This window comes from Dipteris shenzhenensis, chromosome 12 (assembly GCF_047967505.1).
Source record: "Dipteris shenzhenensis isolate YYH24624 ecotype China chromosome 12, Dip_SZ_1.0, whole genome shotgun sequence".
NCBI lineage: Eukaryota > Viridiplantae > Streptophyta > Polypodiopsida > Gleicheniales > Dipteridaceae > Dipteris > Dipteris shenzhenensis.
Window position 1 is genome coordinate 26,831,897 of NC_141607.1, and position 23,745 is coordinate 26,855,641.

The window sequence follows — 23,745 nt, forward strand, 5'->3', positions numbered from 1 at the left end:
GATGTCAGTAGCTTCCTTGCACAACTCCTAAGATGGGAGGTGAAGGAACAATGTGCCACACTTGCACAATGCCGAAACACACTTGCACAACTCCTGAGATAGGAGGTGAAGAGATGTGAGTGTAATGGAGAGTGCAACTCCCACTATATATAGCCCATGGAATGGACCGCACAGGGCAACCAGCCCTAGGCAAAAAGCAACCAGCAGGTGACATGTAGCCGACCTGTACACACACACACACTCTCACACACTAACATGTATAGTCAATCGAGGAAATTGGTTGGTGACAACACCTGAGGATATCGGAAGTGGGAATGCTGACATTAGTAACAACCATATGGCAGCTGTGCCACATCATCGGCTGGCCTGTCCAGGTCATCCGCAGTGCCTAACACACGGCTGATGCTATGTCAGAACCTGTATTGTGCATTGACTCTGTACTCTAGGATAGGAAGCAGGGTGAGATGGAAGACAATAGGGAGAGAGCAAGGTCACATCAAATGTCTCCTACAATTATACAGTTGTGAGAGATTTTGAAGGTACGGTGCGAAGAAGGAGAGAGTGCAGGTATATAACGAGTCGATTGCTGAGTAGTCACGTCAAAACTTGGATAAAAGATTACACACAAGTACAAAGTACTTGTACCTAGACCTAGGACTAAGTGTCCTAGGTGTCACATAGGAATAAGTGTCCTATGTGGCCTAAAAAGGCACTAACACTATAAGTGCTTACACTTATGCCAACAAGGCACATACCATGGCCTATAGGGCATCACTAGAACCACCAGAAGATGGCCTACAAACCCCCCTCCATGGGATGGGCTGAAGTACTCTGGAAACGTCTCAGAATACCTGGTAGTTTCTGGTCATGGTGGCACATGTTCATCCAAAAGGATATAGCCACCTATGAATGTACAAGGAATGTCAGATCATGTAGCAAAGGGAACCAAGTGTAAAGCCTGTCGGAAGACTTCAAACTTGGGACGAGGAAGTGCCTTTGTAAACATATCTGCCATGTTGTCCTCTGTGGGAAGATAGGACAACTCTATGTCTCCTGCTGACAACCGCTCCCGAACATAATGATAGTGAACTTCAATATGCTTGGTACGTGCATGAAACACTAGGTTACGCACACTGGCCAAAGCACTCTGGCGGTCAGTGTAGACAATAGTGGAGGATGTCTGGCAAATACCAAGATCTGTAAGTAACTGTCGAAGCCAAACACACTCTACTGTAGCAGTGAAAGCTGCCCTGTACTCAGCCTCACAACTAGACGTGGCAACTGTCGGTTGCATAAGGCATCCAACAGCCTGCTGATAAAGAGTGATATCACATGGTGGGCTCCCATCATGAGCTGAGAATTTGAAGCCAGGGTCCACTGGAGTAGAGATTGGCTTGCAATCCTCAAACTGAAAACGATCAAGGAGCTGTCCAATATACTTGGACTGAGACATCATGATACCCCCCTCAACATGAGCAAACTAAATGCCCAAATAATAATGGAGCCGTCCCATGTCTGACATGTCAAAAATCTGCTGCAAATCAGCCTTGAAAGCTGCAATTTGCTGAGTATCTGAGCCTGTGATAAGCATATCATCCACATATAAAATCAGCACTAAAAAATCAGATCCACTCCCACGGATATAAAGAGTGGGTTCTGTGGAACTATTCTGAAAACCAAGGGATAGTAAGTGTGCATGAATTTTGGCATACCATGCCCTGGGTGCCTGCTTCAAACCATAAAGGGCTTTTGTAAGCCGGCATACCTTATTTTCAGAATTAACGACCTCAAAGCCAGGAGGTTGTGTGACATAGACTTCTTCTTGCAGATCCCCATGAAGAAAAGCGGTCTTGATGTCAAGTTGGTGCACTTGCCAATGATGATGGGCTGCAATGGCAATGACACATCGAATGGTAGTAATCCTGGATGTGGGAGCAAATGTCTTCTCAAAGTCAATGCCTTGTTGTTGGGCATACCCTTTTGAGTCCACTTCGGTTGTAACGTGTGTTCACATCCTCCAAATTCAGTTGTGTCGTTTGCTTTTTTTGTTGTTGTTACTTTCGTCTTTCTTGGCTTTGTCCCCCATTCTCTTGGGGTGCGGGTGCAGATCTTAGTGTTAATGTTCAGCCGGGAGCGGGAGCACCAGTTCCCCCCCCATAATGGGAGGCACGTCCAGTGCGAGGTGGTGGAGAGGTAGTGCGGAAGCCTGAAGTGGAGAGGCAGCCAAGAGGTGGAGAAGGAGGAGAGGCTAAGATGGTGAGGATTTTTTTTTTTTTTTTTTTAAGGTGGTTGTGGTTTCCCTTTTTTTTTTCCCCCCCGCCACGGAAAAGAGACCCACCAGAAAAAAAAAAAAAGAGGAGGAGGGAGGGAGGGACGTGGGTAGTGGCTGAGTGAAGGTGTAGCGGGGAGCGAAAGGAAGGGGGGGGGGGGGACGGTTATATTGATTGTTCCCAGCCATAGCAACTGTGATACCCTGAAAAAGACCTGAAAACCCAAAAGCCTCAAGGCTATCACTGCAAAAAGCTGGCTGTCCCAAAAATGACAGCAAATATCTGCAAATTTCTGACCCAAATCAAAGGACAAATGCAGATCTGACCCAAATGTGACTGTGACAGGCAATGTTCACTGCAAAAACAGCAAATTTGGCACAAGCCCCAAATTTATTGAGGGCAAATAGGCCAAAAAGAGGGCAAATGCAGAAAAGCCCCAAATTTTGCTGAAATTTTTTGCAAATGTGACCAAATGTATGCAAATCTGACTCAATGTCCTGCAAATGTAACTTAATGTCCTGCAATCTGACCCAATGTATTGCAATCTAAACAAGAAATTGCAGACTAAATCCCAAAACTCCAATATTCTTGCAAGAAATTGCAATCAAAGGAGGTGAAAGGAACTGAAAGCCCCAAATTTGCCAATGTCTTGCAGAAGCCCCAAAACTGCAAATGTTTGTAGATGACTGCAGTGAGACCCAAAAAGGGTTATAGCAAGCAGGAACCAAGAACCTGGTTCAAGCCAATGCCAAAACAGGTACGGAACCTGTAGGTAGAGTCGCACGTGTGAAACTGTACGGAAGACGTACGGTGGCTGTACGGTGTACGATGCCACTGAAGGTACGATACAACGTACAGCGATGCAGGTACGCTCCCACTGAAGGTACGGTACAATGTACCACTGAAGGTACGGTACAACTGAAGGTACGGTACAACGTACGGCAGTGCCACTGAAGATACGGTGCAACGTACGGTGATCCTGAAGGTACGATTGTACGGCGATGGTACCGTTGTACGGCGGATCTATCACTGTAGGTGATGTTGTACGAAGCAGGTGCGACAGGCAGAAAGGCTAGTGACGTAGCTGGGAGACTGAATTCGGAATCTGTATGGAAGTCCGTACAATCGTACGGATTGTACGGATGGAGCGCAGACTGTTGAAATCTGTGAGTGATGCAGATCCGGAGGCAGGGGAACAGGTCCAGTAGCGCTCTGATACCATTGAAGGTACGGTGCGAAGAAGGAGAGAGTGCAAGTACGTAACGAGTCGATTGCTGAGTAGTCACGTTAAAAGATTACACACAAGTACAAAGTACTTGTACCTAGACCTAGGACTAAGTGTCCTAGGTGTCACATAGGACTAAGTGTCCTATGTGGCCTAAAAAGGCACTAACACTATAAGTGCTTACACTTATGCCTACAAGGCACATACCATGGCCTATAGGGCATCACTAGAACCACCAGAAGATGGCCTACAGATTTCACTATGATACCTTTGTAAGACTACAATATATCCAATCATACAATTTCAGATTTTTACATTATTGAGACTACACTTGTGAGAGATTTCACTATGCATGTAATGAACTACAGCAGAAGCAACCTTTGACCAAGAATAGTTCACATGTGAGAGAGGTAGATGAGATAATACAGGTCTATATAGACACAGCCCAAATAGGCTGGAAACTGGAGCTCCACCACATACAAATTTGGAAACCACACTCGACTCTTCTGGATTGCAGTCTCTGCCTTGCACAACCCCTAAGATGGAAGGTTAAGGAAAACAATGTGCCACACTTGCACAATGCCTAAACACTCTTGCACAACTTCTGAGACAGAAGGTAAAGAGACCTGTGAGACTGATGGAGAGTAGACCTGTGAGTGTGATGATGAGTCCAGCCCCCACGATATGTAGTCCACAGAATGGGCAAAGCTGGCCGACAAGCGCTAGGCAAAAACCAACCAGCATTCGACTTGTAGCCAACCTACTGCCAACCGGCAGCAGCCATGTGTTAGGCACTGGGGATGAAGTGGATAGGTCAGCCAATGACATGGCACAGCTGCTATGTGGCAGATTGGCCCAGGTCGGCTACATCGTCAGCATTGTTAGAGGGAAGCCTCTTGGTGGTTCCCTTGTGTGATGATCTAATAGACGCAAAAGGCAGCTTGTGGTTTTATTGGGTCATGCAATATAGGTTGCAGGGATTGGCTGGCAAGCACATATCTCACGTGGAGCTGGATCCGCGGCACAAAGTCTCTGCATGACAACCACTTGGAACAGAGTTAGGACATGGCTGAGAAGACCACTTGGAACAAAGTCTCTGCATGACGACAACTTGGAACATAGTTAGGACATGGCTGAGAAGACGGTTCATTCTGGCTTCTATAATTTTGGAAGGATGGCGGTGTGTAGAGTCTTTTTTGAGGCTCAGTCAATGGCCCTGTCAGTTGTAGCAGCTCAGCCAGATGAGAGTCAATATAGCTATTGTTGGTCTTTAGTACATTAATCGAGGCAGCGTTGGCTATTAGGGTCCATAGAGGTGTCGCTACTCTGATGTATTCTGCAAAAAGGCCCGTAAGCATGAGCATGGAACTTTGTTGTGAGTCGCATATTGAATACAGAGTCTCTTTGATATCTTTATAGTGTTGTTTTGAATTTCAGCCAATCTGTTTAAATTTACATTCGAGTTGTGAGCATATGTATGTTAGAAATAACCCAACAGAGGGTACACACAGCGAAAGACTGATAGTAATGCCCAGGAGCTCACACAGTGTGGTGTGGGTGTGTGGAATCACAAACTTCTTTACTTAATGTGCATCACATAGATGTGCAGACTCATCAATAGACAATGAACCAACCAAATAGAGAAACCACCAAAATAATATATTTCCATCCAAAGCTATGGACCCAATACAAAAAAGATAGATCCAGAGTCCCACCAATGGTGTGGTCCTCTGATCTTACCACAAGGTCCTTCTCCTATCTGCCGGCTTCTCTAGACTCGAGCCCGCGTGCTCCTTGTCGAGCTTCTGTAGAATTGGTCACCGTGACTTAATCTCTACACTGCCCTGGATGTCAGCCTAGGTGTGCAGCCCTAACTCAGCTTGTCTGCAGCTCTTCAGCCTCCTATACACCTCCTGGATGTAGGCCCTATAGGTGCTGATCTGCTGCTCCAGTCTACTGAGGCTCTGCTGCTCCAGATGATATGGAATGAGGCCAAGAGCCTCTGCTTTTATAGGCCCCAAGGGGCTGGCAAAAAAACCGACCAGTCAGTCTGCCTATGGCCGACCCAAACAGGCCGACCAGGCCCTGACCTGGTCTGCCTATAAATGCCCCTTTGGGGCCCTCTTTTCTAGGGCCTTTGGCCCACACTTCAAGGCCGGGTCCAGCCCCTAGTTCTGCCCAATAGCTGGCCTGGTTGGCTGGCTCCAACCAGCCCTAACCAGCCAGTTCTATGGCAGACACTCCTGCTGGTTCCCCCCGCCATTAATGCACCATGTGCTGGCCTTGCTGCTGCAGACACCTGTTGCAAGCGCCTCTTCTTCTGGATCACCACGCAATCATGCTCCTTATCAGATCCTTGTTGCAAGCGCCTCTTCTTCTGATCACCACGCAATCATGCTCCTCATCAGATCCTTTCTGCCAGGGCAGATCCAAGACATCCTGTCCCCGCCATCTCCCTTTCACAAAGGTATCTTCTGACGCAGCCATGCTGATCTCTCCAGGTAATTCACTCTTTGTTGTCTCACTAGCACCACATGGCAGCCAGGATGCTGCCCATGTGGCACTCCCTCAAACCCTAGGTTCACCCCCCCCATGCTCTCCTCATATGGGGGCTTACAGATGGGGAGGTGACCTTTCCAACACTGTATGCTTACAGTTTTATCATTTCATCCGAAAAGTTACGAGTTGGGTGAATAACGTTAATTTTTCTTACAATTGGCATCAGAGCCAGATCGACTCAATGAGCATGTGTGTAGTGTTTGTGTTGGTCATCGTCAGACATTTAGGTGTTGAGAATCAAAGAAGTACCTCCTCGGTGTCGTGGAAATGGAGTCCATGAAGAAGGAAAAGGATTTAGAGACTACCATTGATATTCAATGGAAAAAAATCCCCGTGCTGGCAACTCACTACTCGGTTGCTCTTTATGCAGCAAGGGTTGTGGAATATTGTTGCAGGTACTAAGAAGAAGCCAAAAAGCGGTTGCCATGAAGCTAATCGAATACCAATGTGGGAAAATAAGAATGAGAAGGCCATTGGTTTAATGGGACGTGCACTTGATGCTGATTATTTCCATCATATTGATACAGGCAAAACTGCAGCTGAGAAGTAGATTATTTTGGAGACAACGTTTGGTATGCGGATGAAACACTCCAAGACCATGCTGAAACAGGAACTCTTTAGCTTGCAGATGGAGGAAGCTGAGAGTCTGGGAACTTTCCTTAACAAGATGCAAGCACTTCTGAACCAACTCGGGAGGCCACCAAGTCCCACCGACGGCCACTCTCATCACCATTTGGTTCTACACCCTACGCGCCATTTGGGAGCGCGGGACATCAGGATCTAGGGCGACAATCAAAAGGTGTAAGCATTTCTGCAAGGCTTGGCCTGCAGGTATCTTTTATGCTTTTACAGAGCAAGGTATTTGCTGGATGGATAGTCCTCCCCCTGCTTGTTCCAGAGATTCCCTAGGCAGTGAGCTGGGTTCTCCGGAAACATGCTGGTTTTTCTGACAGCCAGTTTTCTCTTTATTTCCCATGATCAGTGCCTATCAGATTGCTGATTTGTATGGTTGGTTTTTCAAGGATTAATAGAAAGTTCTTTCTCCCCCAAAAAAAAAGGAAAGGCACTTTCAGTAAGAATTACAACCTTGGGCACCATAATCACTCCATGTACATCACATCAGTCTCAGAGAGTAGACAAACGGATGGAAAGTTTGTTAAGGCACTTGTGCTCTTACAAGTCTTGGGATAAAAGCCCGAACTAGCATCAACCATTTCTCTATTAAGGCAAGCCCATTTGATGCAGTGTACATATGCAAGGTTGGGATGGCTTCCACACTAGCAGACATTGCCTTGGGATATTCACCAAATAAGAGATGGCGTATAGAACATAAAAGCAATGTTGCAGTTGGCCACCCAGAATATGAGGATGCCCAGGCCAAGCAGAAGCATGTACGTGGAATTTTAAGAGAAATATTTTGTGCATTTGAAGCTTCTTACACCCATACCCAACTGGCCCCACAGGCTTTGTGGATTATCCGAAAGGTTGAAAGTAACATGAGTGGAGTGTTTTATGTGACCTTATTGAAACCACATGTGCATCAGAATATGCAAGCTTTTTCTGAGCTGCAACAGATGGATAAGCAGGGACATTCTCTATATTCCCAAGCACACCGTGGGTTTCAGAGACTGGCTCCTTCAGAATACAGTCTAGACACGGTGGGTTTCACAGACTGGGTCCTTTAGAACACAGTCTAGGCACAGTGCCTTACAATTGAGAGCAAAACGCTTTGGGAAGGGAATGGCTATAATAAAGTTATGGGAGCATGGCACTAGAGTATGTGAGCACTCTAGCTAGACAGGGCTAAAAAGGGTTTTGGAGGGGACTAAAAATGCCACTATCCATTCCTTTGCCAGACAATTAAAAAAATCACACTAGAAAATAGAATCTACTTAGCAACTGATTAGGTTCTCATTCATACTCACAGATGAGCTCCTCCATGGGTTTCAAAAGCTAAAACCAATGAGACCATAATCAAAAAGCACTATCAACTGAAAGCCCTCACCATACAACAAGCGGGTCTCCAGCTTTGTAAGCACGATCCACCTGCATTTGGACAGCATCACCCACAGCCTTCAACATGGCCTTGCAGGTGCTCTTGTATGCCAACAAAGGTGGTCCCAATGGAACTAAAGCAAATCGCCTTGCAAGAGCAACCTCCTGAAAGTCCAGGGCATGTATGAACAAATAAAAAATCGTCAAAGTTAAAAAAAAGGCTGACATGTGAACTAGCCTGCATTATTCTTTTAGGACTCGTGTGAGAGACACACACCTGCAAGTGGACCACGCATGATTGCACAGCTACAAAAGCTTGCTTGAATATTTCGAATGGGAAGGCCTCTGTTGGTATATCAAATGGATATTGCTGCAGCACATAGTCATACATCAGCAAACAGGTTCACAAAGTGCTCACATAACCTCCCCAGGTTTGATGGAAACCTCTCTGAACAACTCACAAAAAACCTGAAAACAGAAAAAAGATATAGCACCTGGAAAAGTGATCCAGCCATGAACCATACAGTATCCAGCTCTTTATACTCCCGTCGGATGCCTTCTAATCTATCAGACACAATTTGCTGAACATCCAGATAATAAATAATGTTATGTAAACAATACATCCCAGGAAAAGTCTGATTCCAGATTCAAGCAGCCTTCTATCCCTTAATCACATTCCAAACCTGTCTTTCGATGGCAGCTTACCTTCATTGGACTCCCCTGGAGATATTCCAGTTCCTCAGGAGACCACAATATTGGAGACTCCACTGCCAGTTGCCCCCTCCCTCTTTGCCTGTCCAGTTCACGTATGAAGGGATACCAAAATGATTCTTTTCCACGCTTCTTCTCGTACATCAGATACAGAGCAAGGCATGCCAGCTCCGACAGTTTGTTGGTGGTCAAAAGTTCAGCTGCGCAAACCCTTGGAGGAATTAGAGAACTTTTACCATTGCCGTAAACATCTGTTTAATGAACAACGAAGAAAGCAGAAAAGACGTCTTAATGTAAGATGTAAAATGTTGAGATGTTAGCCATCCGCTTACCAATAGTCTCGTTCCCCAATACTCTTTCCAAAGTGACCACCAACGAGTTGGGAACTGCAAAGGCAACGTCCCCGGGCTGCGCTAGACATAGGCTCGTAACAAAACTGCCCTCAAAGTCAGCCTTGTGATGTGTATTAAGCGCGTGTCTCAGAAATTGCTGGGCAACGTTCGATTACCACAAAACTAGAATTAATAGAGAAAACGGAGAAAGTTGAGAGACCTGCAAGTCCTCCTTGGCAACGACGTAATGAATGGGGTAGCTGTCGAAGGCATGACAGGATCGCTCTTTCAATTCCACTTTGCAAGGGGGCAAGCCCTGCTCGTGCATCCACTTAAGCAAGTCGGACTCTTCAGCGGCCTTGGGCTGCAATGCCTGCGGTTGTCCGCCATTAGCAGTGAGCGTGCCGGCACAGCGAACGCCAGGGAATGCAGACCCAAATGGAGACGGGTTCTTGGTGGTCTTAGAGTTTACGAAGGTTGCCAACCGAGCTGGGAAGCAGATGGCACAGAAGTGTGGACCGATGCTGAAGGTAAGAGACGAAGAAGCCCCTGCCCCGGCTCCCAAAGCGTGGGGCATGGCTGTATACAAAATGGGTGGCTCAATTTCTCTGCAGATTGCTTCTCTATGTGTGGCTTGAGCACAAAGAACAGACTTCTATCTCAAGAAGCACAAGAACTTTTTATATCGTGGTCCGTTCGTGAGGATAACTGTGTTCTTGCTTGCTCGCTCTCTCTCTCTCTCTCGCGCTCGCTCAAAGCAATCAGCCTCTGCAAAGCTCTAAGAGAGCATTTGGCTCTCTCTCTCTCTCTCTCTCTCTCTCTCTCTCTCTCTCTCACAAAGCAATCAGCCTCACTGCAAGCTCTAAGAGAGCACTTGGCTCTCTCTCTCCCTCTCTCTCAGAAAACAATCAGCCTCACTGCAAGCTTAAGAGAGTAGTTCTCTCTCTCTCTCTCTCTCTCTCTCTCTCTCTCAGAGAAAGCAATCAGCCTAGCACTGCACGCTCTAAGAGACTGCCCAATTACTCGTATTATCTTATGCTCACAGACTTGCCTCTCAGATGGAACAAACTCTGTCTCTCTCTCTCTCTCTCAGACTCTAAGGACTCTTATACTATCTTATGCTCACAGACTTGGCCCTCAGATGGAGCTCTCTTACCAAGCCGATGTTTGCATGGCACACCCAGGAATTCTCTCTCCTCTCAAACGACACAACCTTACTATCCCCTCGCCGAGCAGATAAATTTGCGCTTCTCGAGTTATCTCAAAGAATTGTGTTGAAAATATTTGAAATACCATGCTGGAAATTTGAAGATATTTGTGATCCTCCACATTCCTTGTAGGAGTGAGGCCATCACTTCACATTCCTATGGGAGTAAGGCCATCACTTCACACTTCCCCTCCTATGCATCACACCTACATGGCACTTGCAAACCAATGGCGCATGCTGCTAAAACCACCAATAGATACAAATATTTGGCATACCAAATCACAACCACTAACATGGCAGTAGTAACCAATGGCACATGGTGTCGAAAAGCACCAACAATACAAGTATATAGGTTGGTGGTATGAGTTAGTTACTTAAAGCCAAAGGAACCTTAGAGGAAACTATGGGATAATTGTCCCACCGATGTACAGTCACTACTCCAAACTGCACCTCTGATGACTCTACACACGTGCCCATTTTTAAATTGACAATGCATCGATATAACAACTCATTTTGCAATGTTTTGTGAGGTGTTCTTCTAAAAAAGATTTATGTCAATTTATGAAACTTTTTTAATTTTATTAAAATTAGACAAAGTGATAGCTTTACTATGGCACAATGTGCTTGTTATTGGTTTTGTATTGAAAGCTAAGTTTAGCTAATTTTAATAATTCAAGCCCTAGTTTTTTGAGATTGATGCCATTGGGAGAGTTCTACAACCCATTTGCATAGCTTTTACCATGTTTATTGCCCCATTGTACCATAATAGAAGAGGTGCACCCATTTTTTGTGAAGGATTTTTTGCATTTGTTGAGTTCTTTCAAGCTTTCAACCAGTGGGCCTAGCTCCAAGAGATTGTCTATGGTTCTTCTATGGTATGCCCAGGTTTGTCCACATTGTATGTTTCTTGCACAACTCTATAAATAATGCATCAACATATCAATCTATAAATTGATTACCCATCTTCTTGAAGGGATCTATTATTGTTTTTCCTATACTTTTAAAAAAAAAAACAGCCCGGATATATTAAGGGGCTAGTCAAGCAAAAAAAAAAAGACTAGGTATAAAATTTGGTAGAATCTGGAGGGCCACACGCCCATTGCCTACGCTACATGCGGCAAAAAAGTTACCCTGTCAGGGCTACACTGATCAAAAGGAGGTTTCTACTAACAAGCGGTGCCTTGTGAGTAAGCACCCAAGCAGAGTCCCTGTGGATACCTTTAACTTGCAACACGATCGTTGTTTCTTTGTTGTCACCACCCTCGGCGTGATTGAAGGCTATAACTGTTACGAAATTCCCACATGGCCAGCAAAACCCCTGCCCCAATGTACGGCCAACACACAACTAGCATCGACGTGATCCGAGCATCCTCCCCAAGCAACACCATCCTCCAATTCAAACCCAAGTAGAATTTGCACATAATACCAAACTCACGCTTAACTCTCTCAAATTTACACCAAACTTCACGAGAAATTGGGCAGTGCCAAATGAAATGATCCACGAATTCAAGGGATTTATTGCACATCGGGCATACAAGAGATACAGGGAGATGTTTGGCTAGTTTGGCCTGAACAGGGAGCCACTGGTGAGCCACCTTCCATAGCAGAAATCTCACTTTACCCAACACAACTCTTCCAGATCTGCGTGCCCACTAAGCCTAGTTTAGATCAGCCGGCTCAACTACATTGCCTAGCATCCTATGATACACCACCCTGGTTGAAAGCTTCTTGAGGTGAGTTCTCTATACCACCCACCCATTGATCCTCTCGCCATTAAGACGAGGGAATTGTGTTGCTTGGCCAACTCTCTAGTATATACTTTATTAAAAAAAAACAGGCCAGATATATTAAGGGGCTAGTCAAGCAAAAAAAAATGAATAGGTACAAAATTTGGTAGAATCTGGAGGGCCACACGCCCATTGCCTACGCTACACACGGCAAAAAAGTTACCCTGTCAGGGCTGCACTGATCAAAAGGAGGTTTTTACTAACAAGCGGTGCCTTGTGAGTAAGCACCCAAGCAAAGTCCCTGTGGATACCTTTAACTTGCAACACGATCGTTGTTTCTTTGTTGTCACCACCCTCGGCGTGATTGAAGGCTATAACTGTTACGGAATTCCCACATGGCCAGCAAAACCCTTGCCCAAATGTACGGCCAACACACAGCTAGTGTCGACGCGATCCGTGCGTCCTCCCCAAGCAACACCATCCTCCAATTCAAACCCAAGTAGAATTTGCACATAATACCAAACTCACGCTTAACCCTCTCAAATTTATACCAAACTTCACGAGAAATTGGGCAGTGCCAAAGGAAATGATCCACGAATTAAAGGGATTTATTGCACATCGGGCATACAAGAGATACAGGGAGATGTTTGGCTAGTTTGGCCCGAACAGGGAGCCACTGGTGAGCCACCTTCCATAGCAGAAATCTCCCTTTACCCAACACAACTCTTCCAAATCTGCATGCCCACTAAGCCTAGTTTAGATCAGCTGGCTCAACTGCATTGCCTAGCATCCTATGATACACCACCCTGGTTGAAAGCTTCCTGAGGTGAGTTCTCTATACCACCCACCCATTGATCCTCTCGCCATTGAGACGAGGGAATTGTGTTGCTCGGCCAACTCTCTGGTATATACTTTTAAAAAAAAAAAACCAAGCCGGATATATTAAGGGGCTAGTCAAGCAAAAAAAAAAAGACTAGGTACAAAATTTGGTAGAATCTGGAGGGCCACACGCCCATTGCCTACACTACACGTGGCAAAAAAGTTACCCTGTCAGGGCTGCACTGATCAAAAGGAGGTTTCTACTAACAAGCGGTGCCTTGTGAGTAAGCACCCAAGCAAAGTCCCTGTGGATACCTTTAACTTGCAACACGATCATTGTTTCTTTGTTGTCACCACCCTCGGCGTGATTGAAGGCTATAACTGTTACGGAATTCCCACATGGCCAGCAAAACCCCTGCCCAAATGTACGGCCAACACACAGCTAGCGTCAACGCGATCCGAGCGTCCTCCCCAAGCAACACCATCCTCCAATTCAAACCCAAGTAGAATTTGCGCATAATACCAAACTCACGCTTAACCCTCTCAAATTTATACCAAACTTCACGAGAAATTGGGCAGTGCCAAAGGAAATGATCCATGAATTCAAGGTATTTATTGCACATCGGGCATACAAGAGATACAGGGAGATGTTTGGCTAGTTTGGCCCGAACAGGGAGCCACTGGTGAGCCACCTTCCATAGCAGAAAACTCACTTTACCCAACACAACTCTTCCAAATCTGTGTGCCCACTAAGCCTAGTTTAGATCAGCTGGCTCAACTGCATCCTATGATACACCACCTTAGTTGAAAACTTCCTGAGGTGAGTTCTCTGTACCACCCATTGATCCTCTCGCCATTGAGACGAGGGAATTGTGTTGCTCGGCCAACTCTCTAGTATATGCTCCATCACATCTTGCAATAAATCCTTCTCGCCAACACTTAGGATCAACAGATAGCCACCATTATGCTGTCTAAGTATCCTAGCTGCGTTAGATTGCTTGGGCTTCAACTCAGGTTTTACTAGAATGGTTGCCACGCTGTTTGGCAATATGTCTGCTATTCTCTATCTCAATGGCGGGGTTGTAGGAACCTACCCTCTCAGATGGTTGATCCGCCAGGGCTGCCCGCTTGCCCCGCTTTTGTTTGCTATATGTATAATTCCCTCTGTCCATCAAATTAAGCTCTGTGTCGCAAGGCCGAATCAAGGGTGTTTCTCTCCTGTTGGTTCAACAACTAGTCACCCAACTCTTCGTAGATGATATGGTTGCCTTCGCGATTGAAGAGGAGTCCAGTGTCAAAACACTCATGGAAGTGATGCAAAAATTTTGTCGTGCGTCATGTTCCCAATACAGCCTTGAGAAAACGTTTGTGTTGAGGTCCGAGGACTAACTTGTCCCCTCCTCCAGTCTCAGACAGTTGATCCGCCAGGGCTGCCCGCTCGCCCCACTTTTGTTTGCTATATGTATAATTCCCTTTGTCCATCAAATTAAGCTATGTGTGTCGCAAGGCCGAATCAAGGGTATTTCTCTCCTGTTGGGTCAACAACTAGTCACCCAACTCTTCGTAGATGATATGGTTGCCTTCGCGGTCGAAGAGGAATCCAATGTCAAAACACTCATGGAAGTGATGCAAAAATTTTGTCGTGCGTCATGTTCCCAATACAGCCTTGAGAAAACATTTGTGTTGAGGTCCGAGGACTAACTGGTCCCCTCCTCCAGTCTGGCTAACCTCCCTGCAAGTGAACTTCATCCAGTGTGGGGAAGTAATTAGGTACCTTGGGGCCGCCTTATTGGGTATAGGAGTCATGGTAAAACAAAGGTTCAACTCGTTCATGGAAAAACTCAAGGGCAAATTGAAAGCATGGCATGGCTTACATTTGAGCTAGAATGCAAGAGTGTTGGTGATCCAGCATGTGTTAATTGCCACATCGACCTATTTAGCCACTATTTGGAAATTTTCTAAGTCCAATTGGGGCAAGTTTGAGCGATTGTTGTAGGCCTTCCTGTTGATAGAATGTGTCAAAAAGAGAAGGCTTCATCACATCCTGTGGGAGCCTCTAAAGTCTCCCAAGCTTCAGGTCAGTCTGGGAATCCCTGATGTGAGGGATTGCCTCATTTGTTTCATGGTCATTCCCCCTGGATTGAGTTGAGGCGTCTGCCCTTTCGAGAAGAGCTTCATTAGACCAACATTCATGTCTTCAGAGAGGGAACCTTTGATAATAGATGCATTGGCCATGTCCCTCACATCATCACCTAACATATCCCAAAACTATTTGAAGAATTCCATTAGGAGGCCGTCAAGGCCAGGGCCTCGATCATTCTCCATAGCATTCAACGCTTCTTCTAGCTCTTTTGTGGAGAATGGTCTGGCAAGCAGGCCATGTTGATGCTCAAAGATTCTTAGGCGTACACCCTCTAGTAGTCCCGCAACCTCTTCCTGCCAACTTGTATCCCTGATGGCATCCTCACCAAAATTCTTAGCTTGAATAACTCTCATAACAAAATTCCTAGCTTTAACAAAATAAATTCCCCCCCCTATTTCACCAAATCTAGGTACTAGTTTTCTATTGTATCTTAAGATCTAGCATCCTACAGGTGCCCAAATTACAGTAAAATACCCTCTTGAATTTTTTTAGATGGTATAAACCTTGGTAAGGGCTTGTCACCCTTCCTCTCATGATGTCTTTGAGATAAAAGACATTGGTCAATGCCTTCCATATCTATCATAGTATTTCTCTCCAATTCCAATCCTCGTGATTTATCTCACTTTGTCTTCATTTGTCCAAAAAGATTCAGAGTATTCAATGCTCCTTCAAAAAAATTATCCTTTTAGATATTCAACAAGGGATTCATTTGATTTGATTATCTCCATATTGTTATTTGATTTATTAGGATATTTTTGCATTATACTCCTAACATGTGAATAAACGCCTATAAGCCTCTCATTTCATCTATGTCATGTGCTTCGTTTTTTGCAAATACAAATGTAGTTTCTTTAAATGGAGTTATTAATTCTAATATCGCATATGACTCAATCAAAAAATGATCTCCATCCACTGATCAGTGCTTCCATTTCATCCACTAGAGTGTTATCATGGATGCTTTGTTGGGATAAGTATGATCAAGGGCTTGCTCTATGGTGCATGTATGCATCTAGGGGAGTCACATGTGTGTTTGTGTGTGTTGTAAAGGCACATCAAGTGCTATGATGTGTCTAGTGTGTGACCTAAGTGATGATGTAAGACAAAGGTAATCCCACTGATGTAGGGATTGATTCCCACTGATGTAGGGGCTGATTGCCACTTATGTAGGGAAGGTATTACCTTCTCCCCCTTTCTATAAGAGAGAGTTCTCTCTCTCTCACAATCCATAATAGAGAACTACCATCTTTCTTTCATTGTGCTCTCACATCTTTTGCAAGATGCATCTATTCTATCCTACGGGATTCTACACTTGGTATCAGAGCTTTAGGTTCTAGATCTAGCCTAGCCTAGCATTAGATGCTTTCTCTAGCATAAACTACTAGTTTCTCAAAGCTTCTTCATCTTCTCCATTTTCCTCCTTCTTCCCCAAATCTTTGAGAGCTATGTTCTCTGCCTACAAGTGACAATTGCTCAAACCCTTTGAGCTACAGACTCCTCACATATGGGCAAACTTCCAGCTGTAAGCATTTAGGGAAATTTCGTCTGTACGCGTAACGCTAACACGAAGACTCCTCGACGAACTTTTGCGCAATGCCGCCTCTGTGCTTACCTATCTGCAAATTCCTCTAAGCCCGAGTTGTGGATGACACTGAAGGCAAGCTGCTGTTGAAATCTGAGCTCATTTGGACAAGAAATGGAGGCGCAACAGACAAAAAAACAGTCGGTTTTCTCAAGCTTGGCTATGGCAACCTGGCACAACATTGCACCCTTCCTTGGTGGTGGACCTTCTCTGGTATAAGGCCTTTCTTCCTGCATAAAAATCCTCTTGAATAGAGCTATGAGCTATGAGAATTGCGCCCTCCAAGTTCAGGCCTCTGTTTTGGACAGTTTTGACAATGTTGTGAGTTTGATGCTACATTAGATGCTACTTTAGCATTTCTGATGTTTTAAAGTGTTGAATAGCATCATTACAACTGTGGCTACAGCTTTGCTTTAAGTTACTATACCTGGATTTGCTTGGAATACTTTCATTTAGCCACCTCTATGAAGCATGCAAGTGAAAGCATCATTTCCATTATGATTTGTAGTATGGAATTTGGGTACAAGTCTTTGCCACACTAAATGCTTGTACTTTGAAGTTTTTTAACTCTTTCTAGCCTTGTAAGAGAGTAGATACTACCCATTTTGGGTTAGACCCTCTCATGGCTACCTTCTTGAATATGGATAAGTTCAATGGTAACTTATCAACTCTCCAATCACTATAGATGATGCAATGGCAGTGTTGCTCAAAAGTATGCCTGAAGATTATGATCATGTTGTTACCACTTTGAAAAATCGAGGAAAAATCTTCCTAATCCTAGTCTTGAAGGTCTTATTACTGCTCTTCAAGAAGAAGAAAGGCACATGGAACTCTGGAGAGGCAATGACATGGCTTATGCCATAAAAATTCAAAAGGGCAAGTTTTCACCTTGCAAACATTGTGGGAAGACTAATCACCTCTCAAAAGATTGCTTCAAGATCAATCCTTGCAAACATTGTGGCAAAAACAATCACCATGAAAAGTATTGTAAAGCCAAAAAGGAAGCAACTACAAAGTCAAAAACTGCCAATCTACTTTCAGTTGATGTGCCTCCACAAGATGAGGCCTCCTATGAAGACTATGCTTTTTAAGCACTTTTTTTTTATCATCACTTGGTCAAATTTTGAGGTTCTCTGCCTGGAGTAGTACTCCAAAAAGAATATGTTATGTAAATCACCTCTGGTCACCATATGATGTAGACCATGTGATATGTGTTTTTTATCCCATTTTCTGTGAACCTCACACCCTTGGGAACCCTTGCTAGCATGAGATCCTAGCCATAGATTTATCCTTGACCACCATGAGATGGCATGAGAAACTATGAGACTAGATGTATCCTTGACATTGCAAGAGGCAACCCCTTGAGGGGGGGTATGTTGGGATAAGTATGATCAAGGGCTTGCTCTATGGTGCATGTATGCATCTAGGGGAGTCACATGTGTGTTTGTGTGTGTTGTAAAGGCACATCAAGTGCTATGATGTGTCTAGTGTGTGACCTAAGTGATGATGTAAGACAAAGGAAATCCCACTGATGTAGGGATTGATTCCCACTGATGTAGGGGCTGATTGCCACTAATGTAGGGAAGGTATTACCTTCTCCCCCTTTTTATAAGAGAGAGTTCTCTTTCTCTCACAATCCATAATAGAGAACTACCATCTTTCTTTCATTGTGCTCTCACACCTTTTGCAAGATGCATCTATTCTATCCTACGGGACTCTACAGGCTTAACTAAAAGCAGTGTGGATTTGTATGCCGATTAGTGCATCATCTCCTTGTTTTAAATGTAGATTTATGAATTCTCTCCAATCTACCATCCTCTCTAAGATAACCATGTCTAATTCTCCCTTTCAAGAACCTCCAAAAATTTTCCCAATTTGATCTAACATATCCTCCATAGTCAAAACATCCCTTGACTTTAACTCTTTAGAGATTACATGAAATATTTGATTTATGTCTTCATGTGTGTGGGTGACAAGAAGAATATTGATTGCCACTTCTTCAAATATTTTCAACCAACTAGTAGAGCACAAACCAAATATGTATCTATGAGTTCTTTTGTTCTCTCTATATGCAAGATGCAAGGTTAACATCTACATGCATCCTTCACCTTTCATACTTGATTGCTATCATTTTCATGCAAACGATCAGTCCATACATCATAAATAGTTAGTATCCATGTACTAACACTACACACAAGTGTATCTTTAGTCCACATTTACCCTCTATTTGAGGAGGGGTGTGCTGATACTCTGTCAATCTTGTTGTATTTTGATCCATACCACCAATAGTACATGGAATTATTGGTATTTGAATAGCTTCCTTCCTCTAATCAGCATGCAACTTTCTAGCATCATGCACATGATGTAAATGGATTGCCTATCATTTTATATATCTTCCTTAAAGTTTCTCAAGTTTACTATGCCCAATTGCATTTTTCAATTCATCACATGTGTTGTATTTTGACACCCTTTTCTTTGATGGTGTCTTGACGTTGTGTAAAATTGTCCACACCAAATTTTATATAAGGTTGACCTTGAAATTATCCACCAAACTTTATATGAGGTTGACCTTGAATTATCACCAAACTTTAGATAAGGCTGACCTTGAAATTATCCTTTCTTGACATTGTAAAATTTTCCACCCCAAACTTTATATATGGTTGACCTTGAAATTATCCTTTCTTCTTTGTCTTGAATAGTTTTATTTGCAGTTTCTAGCACACCTTCTTTGTCACTCCTAACAAAGGAAGATGATGCTAACATTCTAGAATTACATGTAGCATATTGTTTGTGGTGACCACACAATAAATAAAATAACTTCAATGGATGTCTATGCATGAGAAGTGCTACCACCATTGGCTTGAGCAACTTGCAGCTACTCTCCAATTGAGCAATAAGACAAGTAGTAGTGCTTCATCCCAAAACAATATCACTAACAATTTTCTCACACCATTTCTTCATTTACTACACCTGGGTATATAGCAATACTAGTTCCATTGCCATTTCCTCCACAGGTGTAGTTGCATCACTATGTTGACCATGCGAACAATTGTTAGCAACCAATCACGATGGTAAAATACCCCAAATATTTTAGTTAGTCCTCAGACGATGATGTTGCCCACATTATTTTCTTTGAAAATTTATGGGAGGTTGATGCATTGGCTATGGTATAAGGAGATCATGCCCTAAAAAAGGCTATATTCATTCCAACACATCAAAAAGTGATGGGAGTGTGGGTAATAGAATATAACAAGGTGCACTTCAACACATATGATGCCTTGCACGATGCCTTCCTAGAATGAGTTCGAGAGAAAAATATGGCCAACCACTTTCTAGCAAAGCTAGGCTAGATGGACTAAAAGGATCTATCGATCGATGAATATGCAACCAAATTCTGGCATATCTTGCAAATGGCTACCAACACCGAATTTCATATTCATATTTCATTCATGGTTTATCAAAAAGCCTAAAATATTTTGTGGCCTTTGCAGATATGGCAAACATGAAGTTTGACTAAATAGTTGAATCATTGAGCTAGACCAAACGAATTCTAGTGCACAAATCAAAGCATTCATCTACATCATCAAACAAGATTGAGATAAAAATCTTTAGTACTGACCTTTGCTTCCAATGTCATGACCTTTGGGTTGAAGAATGATCCCATAGATTTTCAAAAAATGGTCCAAGAAAATTTTGATGAATACTTGACTGCATTCATGTAGATTTTCCTTGGTGGTTTCAATGCTTTTGGTGAACATGAGCTGCACTTGAACCACCTTACCTTATGCTTGACAAAGTGTTGTGATGCTTGACTTACAAAGCAAAATGCACCTAAGACACATCATCTCTAAAGAAGGAATTGCCATGGATGTAAGAAGGGTAAACCTTATTCAAAAAGTTGACCGATTGAATAACAACAAATAGTTAGCCCAGTTTCTTAGCCAAGTTTGGTGGCACAACTTGATGTTCCAATACCTCAATGGCATAGTGGCATCGGTCAATGAAAAACTCAATAAAATACCGACACCTAAAGTGAGTGTTGGCTAGTACCCCCATTGTCCAGCATTGGGTTGGGAAACAATGTTTTTGTTGATGCTTTTGACATTGCGATCGGTAGTGTATTGATGTAGGAACAACAACCAAAATTGTACAAATCGGTCTACTATGCTAGTCAGACACTATTAAAGGCAAAAACGTACTATAGTAGCAAAAAAATGGAGGTCCTCAAAATGATTTATTCAATCAAAAATTTTTGAAATTTTTGACACTACCTCCTTGGAAACAAGCTTGTGTCCCACCTGGACCATTTGATAATGCTATATCTAGCCAACAAGCCAAAAAACTTGCTCTGGTAAGTAAGCCCGTTGGATGTTACTTTTACAACAATTTGACTTTATTGCTATGCATACTCTAGGTTCCACACATGCCATCATGGACTACCTCTCCCAATTAGAGAATGGAGAAAGGGTAGACCTATTTACTAATAATTTCCTAGATGTGGACCTGTTCAAATTCAAAGGCAAGACTTTGATCTTCATGTCAATGTAATACGGTGACATATTCCAATTTGTGGAAACAAGAGTCCTGAGTCATCATATATCTTGTGACCAATGCAAGAAGCTACCCCTACAAAGTCGAAGATATCATCGTAGGACAACTCTATCGCCAAAGTGTAAGTACAATTCTTTGGCAATGTGCTCCACCACATGAAATAGAAGCACATTAAGGCCTCTCTAGTCAACACTCCACTAACAATGTGATTGAATGGAAGGTACTATAAGATGGATTATGGTGGCTAATGGAAAGTATACTCAGTAATGTGATGTGTGCCAACAACTAGGACAACCCAACATCTAACATCAAATGCTGCATAACCCAATTATAGCCCTTGATCATTCTATAAATAAGGCCTTTAGTAGCCCGAATGTAGCAAAAATTGATACATCTTAGTAGCTATCGACTACTGCACAAAGTGGGATAAAAGCATAAGCCATGCATGATAATTTGGTAGCATCCATGGAAAAATTTCTTAATGAAATGGTTATGACCAGATTTGGTTATGCGATCAAACTAAATAGTAATCAAGGCAAGCATTTGTAAACAAGGTGATCCAAGAGCTAATTTCTTGCAACATGATCATTGAGGGATCATTCACAAGAAGTTGACCCTGTACAACCCACAGGCCAATGGACAAGTAGAATAATACAACAATGTCTATAGAAGATAATGGAGAACCTTGCCAATGAGAACTAGATGGATTGCGATGAAAAATTGTATGTCGCCTTATGGGTTTTCCTAAGAGCATTCAATGTTGGCACCACACTAACCCCCATTAAAACTTATCGACGGCATTGAGGGTGTCATTAGGATGGAGTTATGAGTACCAAGTCTCCATATTTATGTGTCCAAATGACAAAGTCTAGATGAATCTCTTTCCCATCAGTTGGAACAACTGCAATAATTGGGTGAGGACTGGTACGTCAATTCCTAGATCATAGATGTAGTCAAACAATGTTGGGAAAAAATGGGTGGATTGACACTCAAAGATCTGAATCTTTAAAGAGGAGGAGGTGATACTATTATTCTAATCCTATCTAGGTCTCCATTTTGGAAAACTCAAGCTTTAATGGGTAGGACCATGTTGGATTGTTAAGTGGTTTTATGATGACACATCTTTAGTAGGCAAGGCAAAAAGTTCAAAAAGCCTATTAATGGCTATAAGATTAGGCCCTGTTTTGAGCACATGCCACATTAAGATGCAAATGCCAGCAGCTGTTAGTTGCATATATAATAGAGCCACTAAATGGCACCCAAATTAAGATGATGGGTATCCATCCTAAAAGTCACTTAACTATAGCTCATGTTATGTCATTTATTATAATTAGTCAGCATGCATGCAAGGGCATGAAATTTCTTACACAATTGTCCATAGTGGCTTCTCATTTTTCTCTTGCACCTTCTCCTCATGGTAAGTTAGCTTTGAATCTCCACGTGCTCTAGTAGTCCACCAACAATGCTGTTTGCTAGTATCTTTTTTCGTCCCAAATCATTATGCATTGAAGGGAGAGAGAGAGAGAGAGAGAGAGAGAGAGAGAGAGAGAGAGAGAAAGAGAGTTGTTTTGTAAGCAATGAGCCTAGTGGTTGAAATAACAACCAACGTGCTAATTATAGCCACCATACTAGAGTTACAATTATCACCCTCCTTGCAATCACCATGCTCGTTGCAGCCACAGGGTTGGTTGCAAGTCGCCATCAACTTGTAGCCATAGGGGTGGTTGCAAGTCACCATCAAGCCAAACCACCACTAAGCTCATTGGAAACCACCACTAAGATGGTTGCAACCACATGTGAATTGTGTGTCCACTTTGGTGCTTATACCACATGAAATAGATTCAAATATCTTCTTTCTTTAGTATTATACTAGATGAATCTATAGACATGATCATGTCCTGGCACCTCATTGTATATGTGTCCAAGAGTTTCTAAATCACGAAATTTGCCTTAGGCATCCCTATGATCCTAATGGGTCTGGTCAAGTGTGGGAGAATATGCTACCTACTCCTATCAAATCAAAGGCCGTGTACCAGAACAATTTGCCCTCGCTTTGGGTGTAGCCACACAAGAACTCGAGCGCCAAGAGAGGTCCATTAAAGTGAACGTCGCAATGCCGATATAGACTTGACAACTAGGATGATGCACAAACTCAGCACAAGGGCCAACCAATGAAATGAGGGTGAGTGTGTAGTTGGGGATCAAGGTTCCTTGGAATCCTCTTTTGCATAAGGTGAGTCACAAACTTGAAATGTGACACAAACTTGAAATGTGATATAGGGAATGAAGTTCAACATTGTACTTGGATAAGGTGTCTCTCCATCTACCACATTTGTTCCTGATCTTTGATCTCTTCTATTCTTTGAGCACACTCTCTTCTACTTTCTAACATGGGATTAGAGCCATGGTAGCTCTTTCTCTTCTCCAATATCCTTTCCATTTGTAGCTTCCTATTTTCTAGGTAACTGGTTGACGTCTCCAACATTGTATTGAGGCAGTTCTCACTTGAAGTGCTAAAAGGCCTTGTTGAAGGCATCTATCAAAGGCAAAGCATTGACATTTGTTATTCTACCTTGAGTGTAGTCCCTTGTCTCAAAGGAGTTCTTAGTGTTCACACAAAGGGCTTT

General features: G+C 43.2%; 1 protein-coding gene across 2 annotated transcripts in view; it reads right to left on the reverse strand.

Annotated features, from left to right (window-relative positions):
* LOC147896043 (Rubisco methyltransferase family protein) overlaps positions 1 to 10,315 on the reverse strand; it is a 45,844-nt gene extending 35,529 nt beyond the window's left edge. The window contains exons 1-6 of one of the 2 annotated variants that reach the window (XM_087382541.1): positions 9,313 to 9,507; positions 9,093 to 9,196; positions 8,755 to 8,960; positions 8,544 to 8,630; positions 8,327 to 8,419; positions 8,060 to 8,214 (exon numbers count right to left, since the gene is read on the reverse strand). In XM_087382541.1, coding sequence (XP_087238667.1) covers positions 8,060 to 8,214; positions 8,327 to 8,419; positions 8,544 to 8,630; positions 8,755 to 8,960; positions 9,093 to 9,196; positions 9,313 to 9,365 — 698 coding nt within the window. In that variant the 5' untranslated portion in view covers positions 9,366 to 9,507. Of the gene's footprint in view, positions 1 to 8,059; positions 8,215 to 8,326; positions 8,420 to 8,543; positions 8,631 to 8,754; positions 8,961 to 9,092; positions 9,197 to 9,312 lie in introns of both variants that reach the window. The other variant, XM_087382540.1, reaches the window with a different exon arrangement.
* Between the last annotated feature and the right edge of the window lie 13,430 nt (positions 10,316 to 23,745).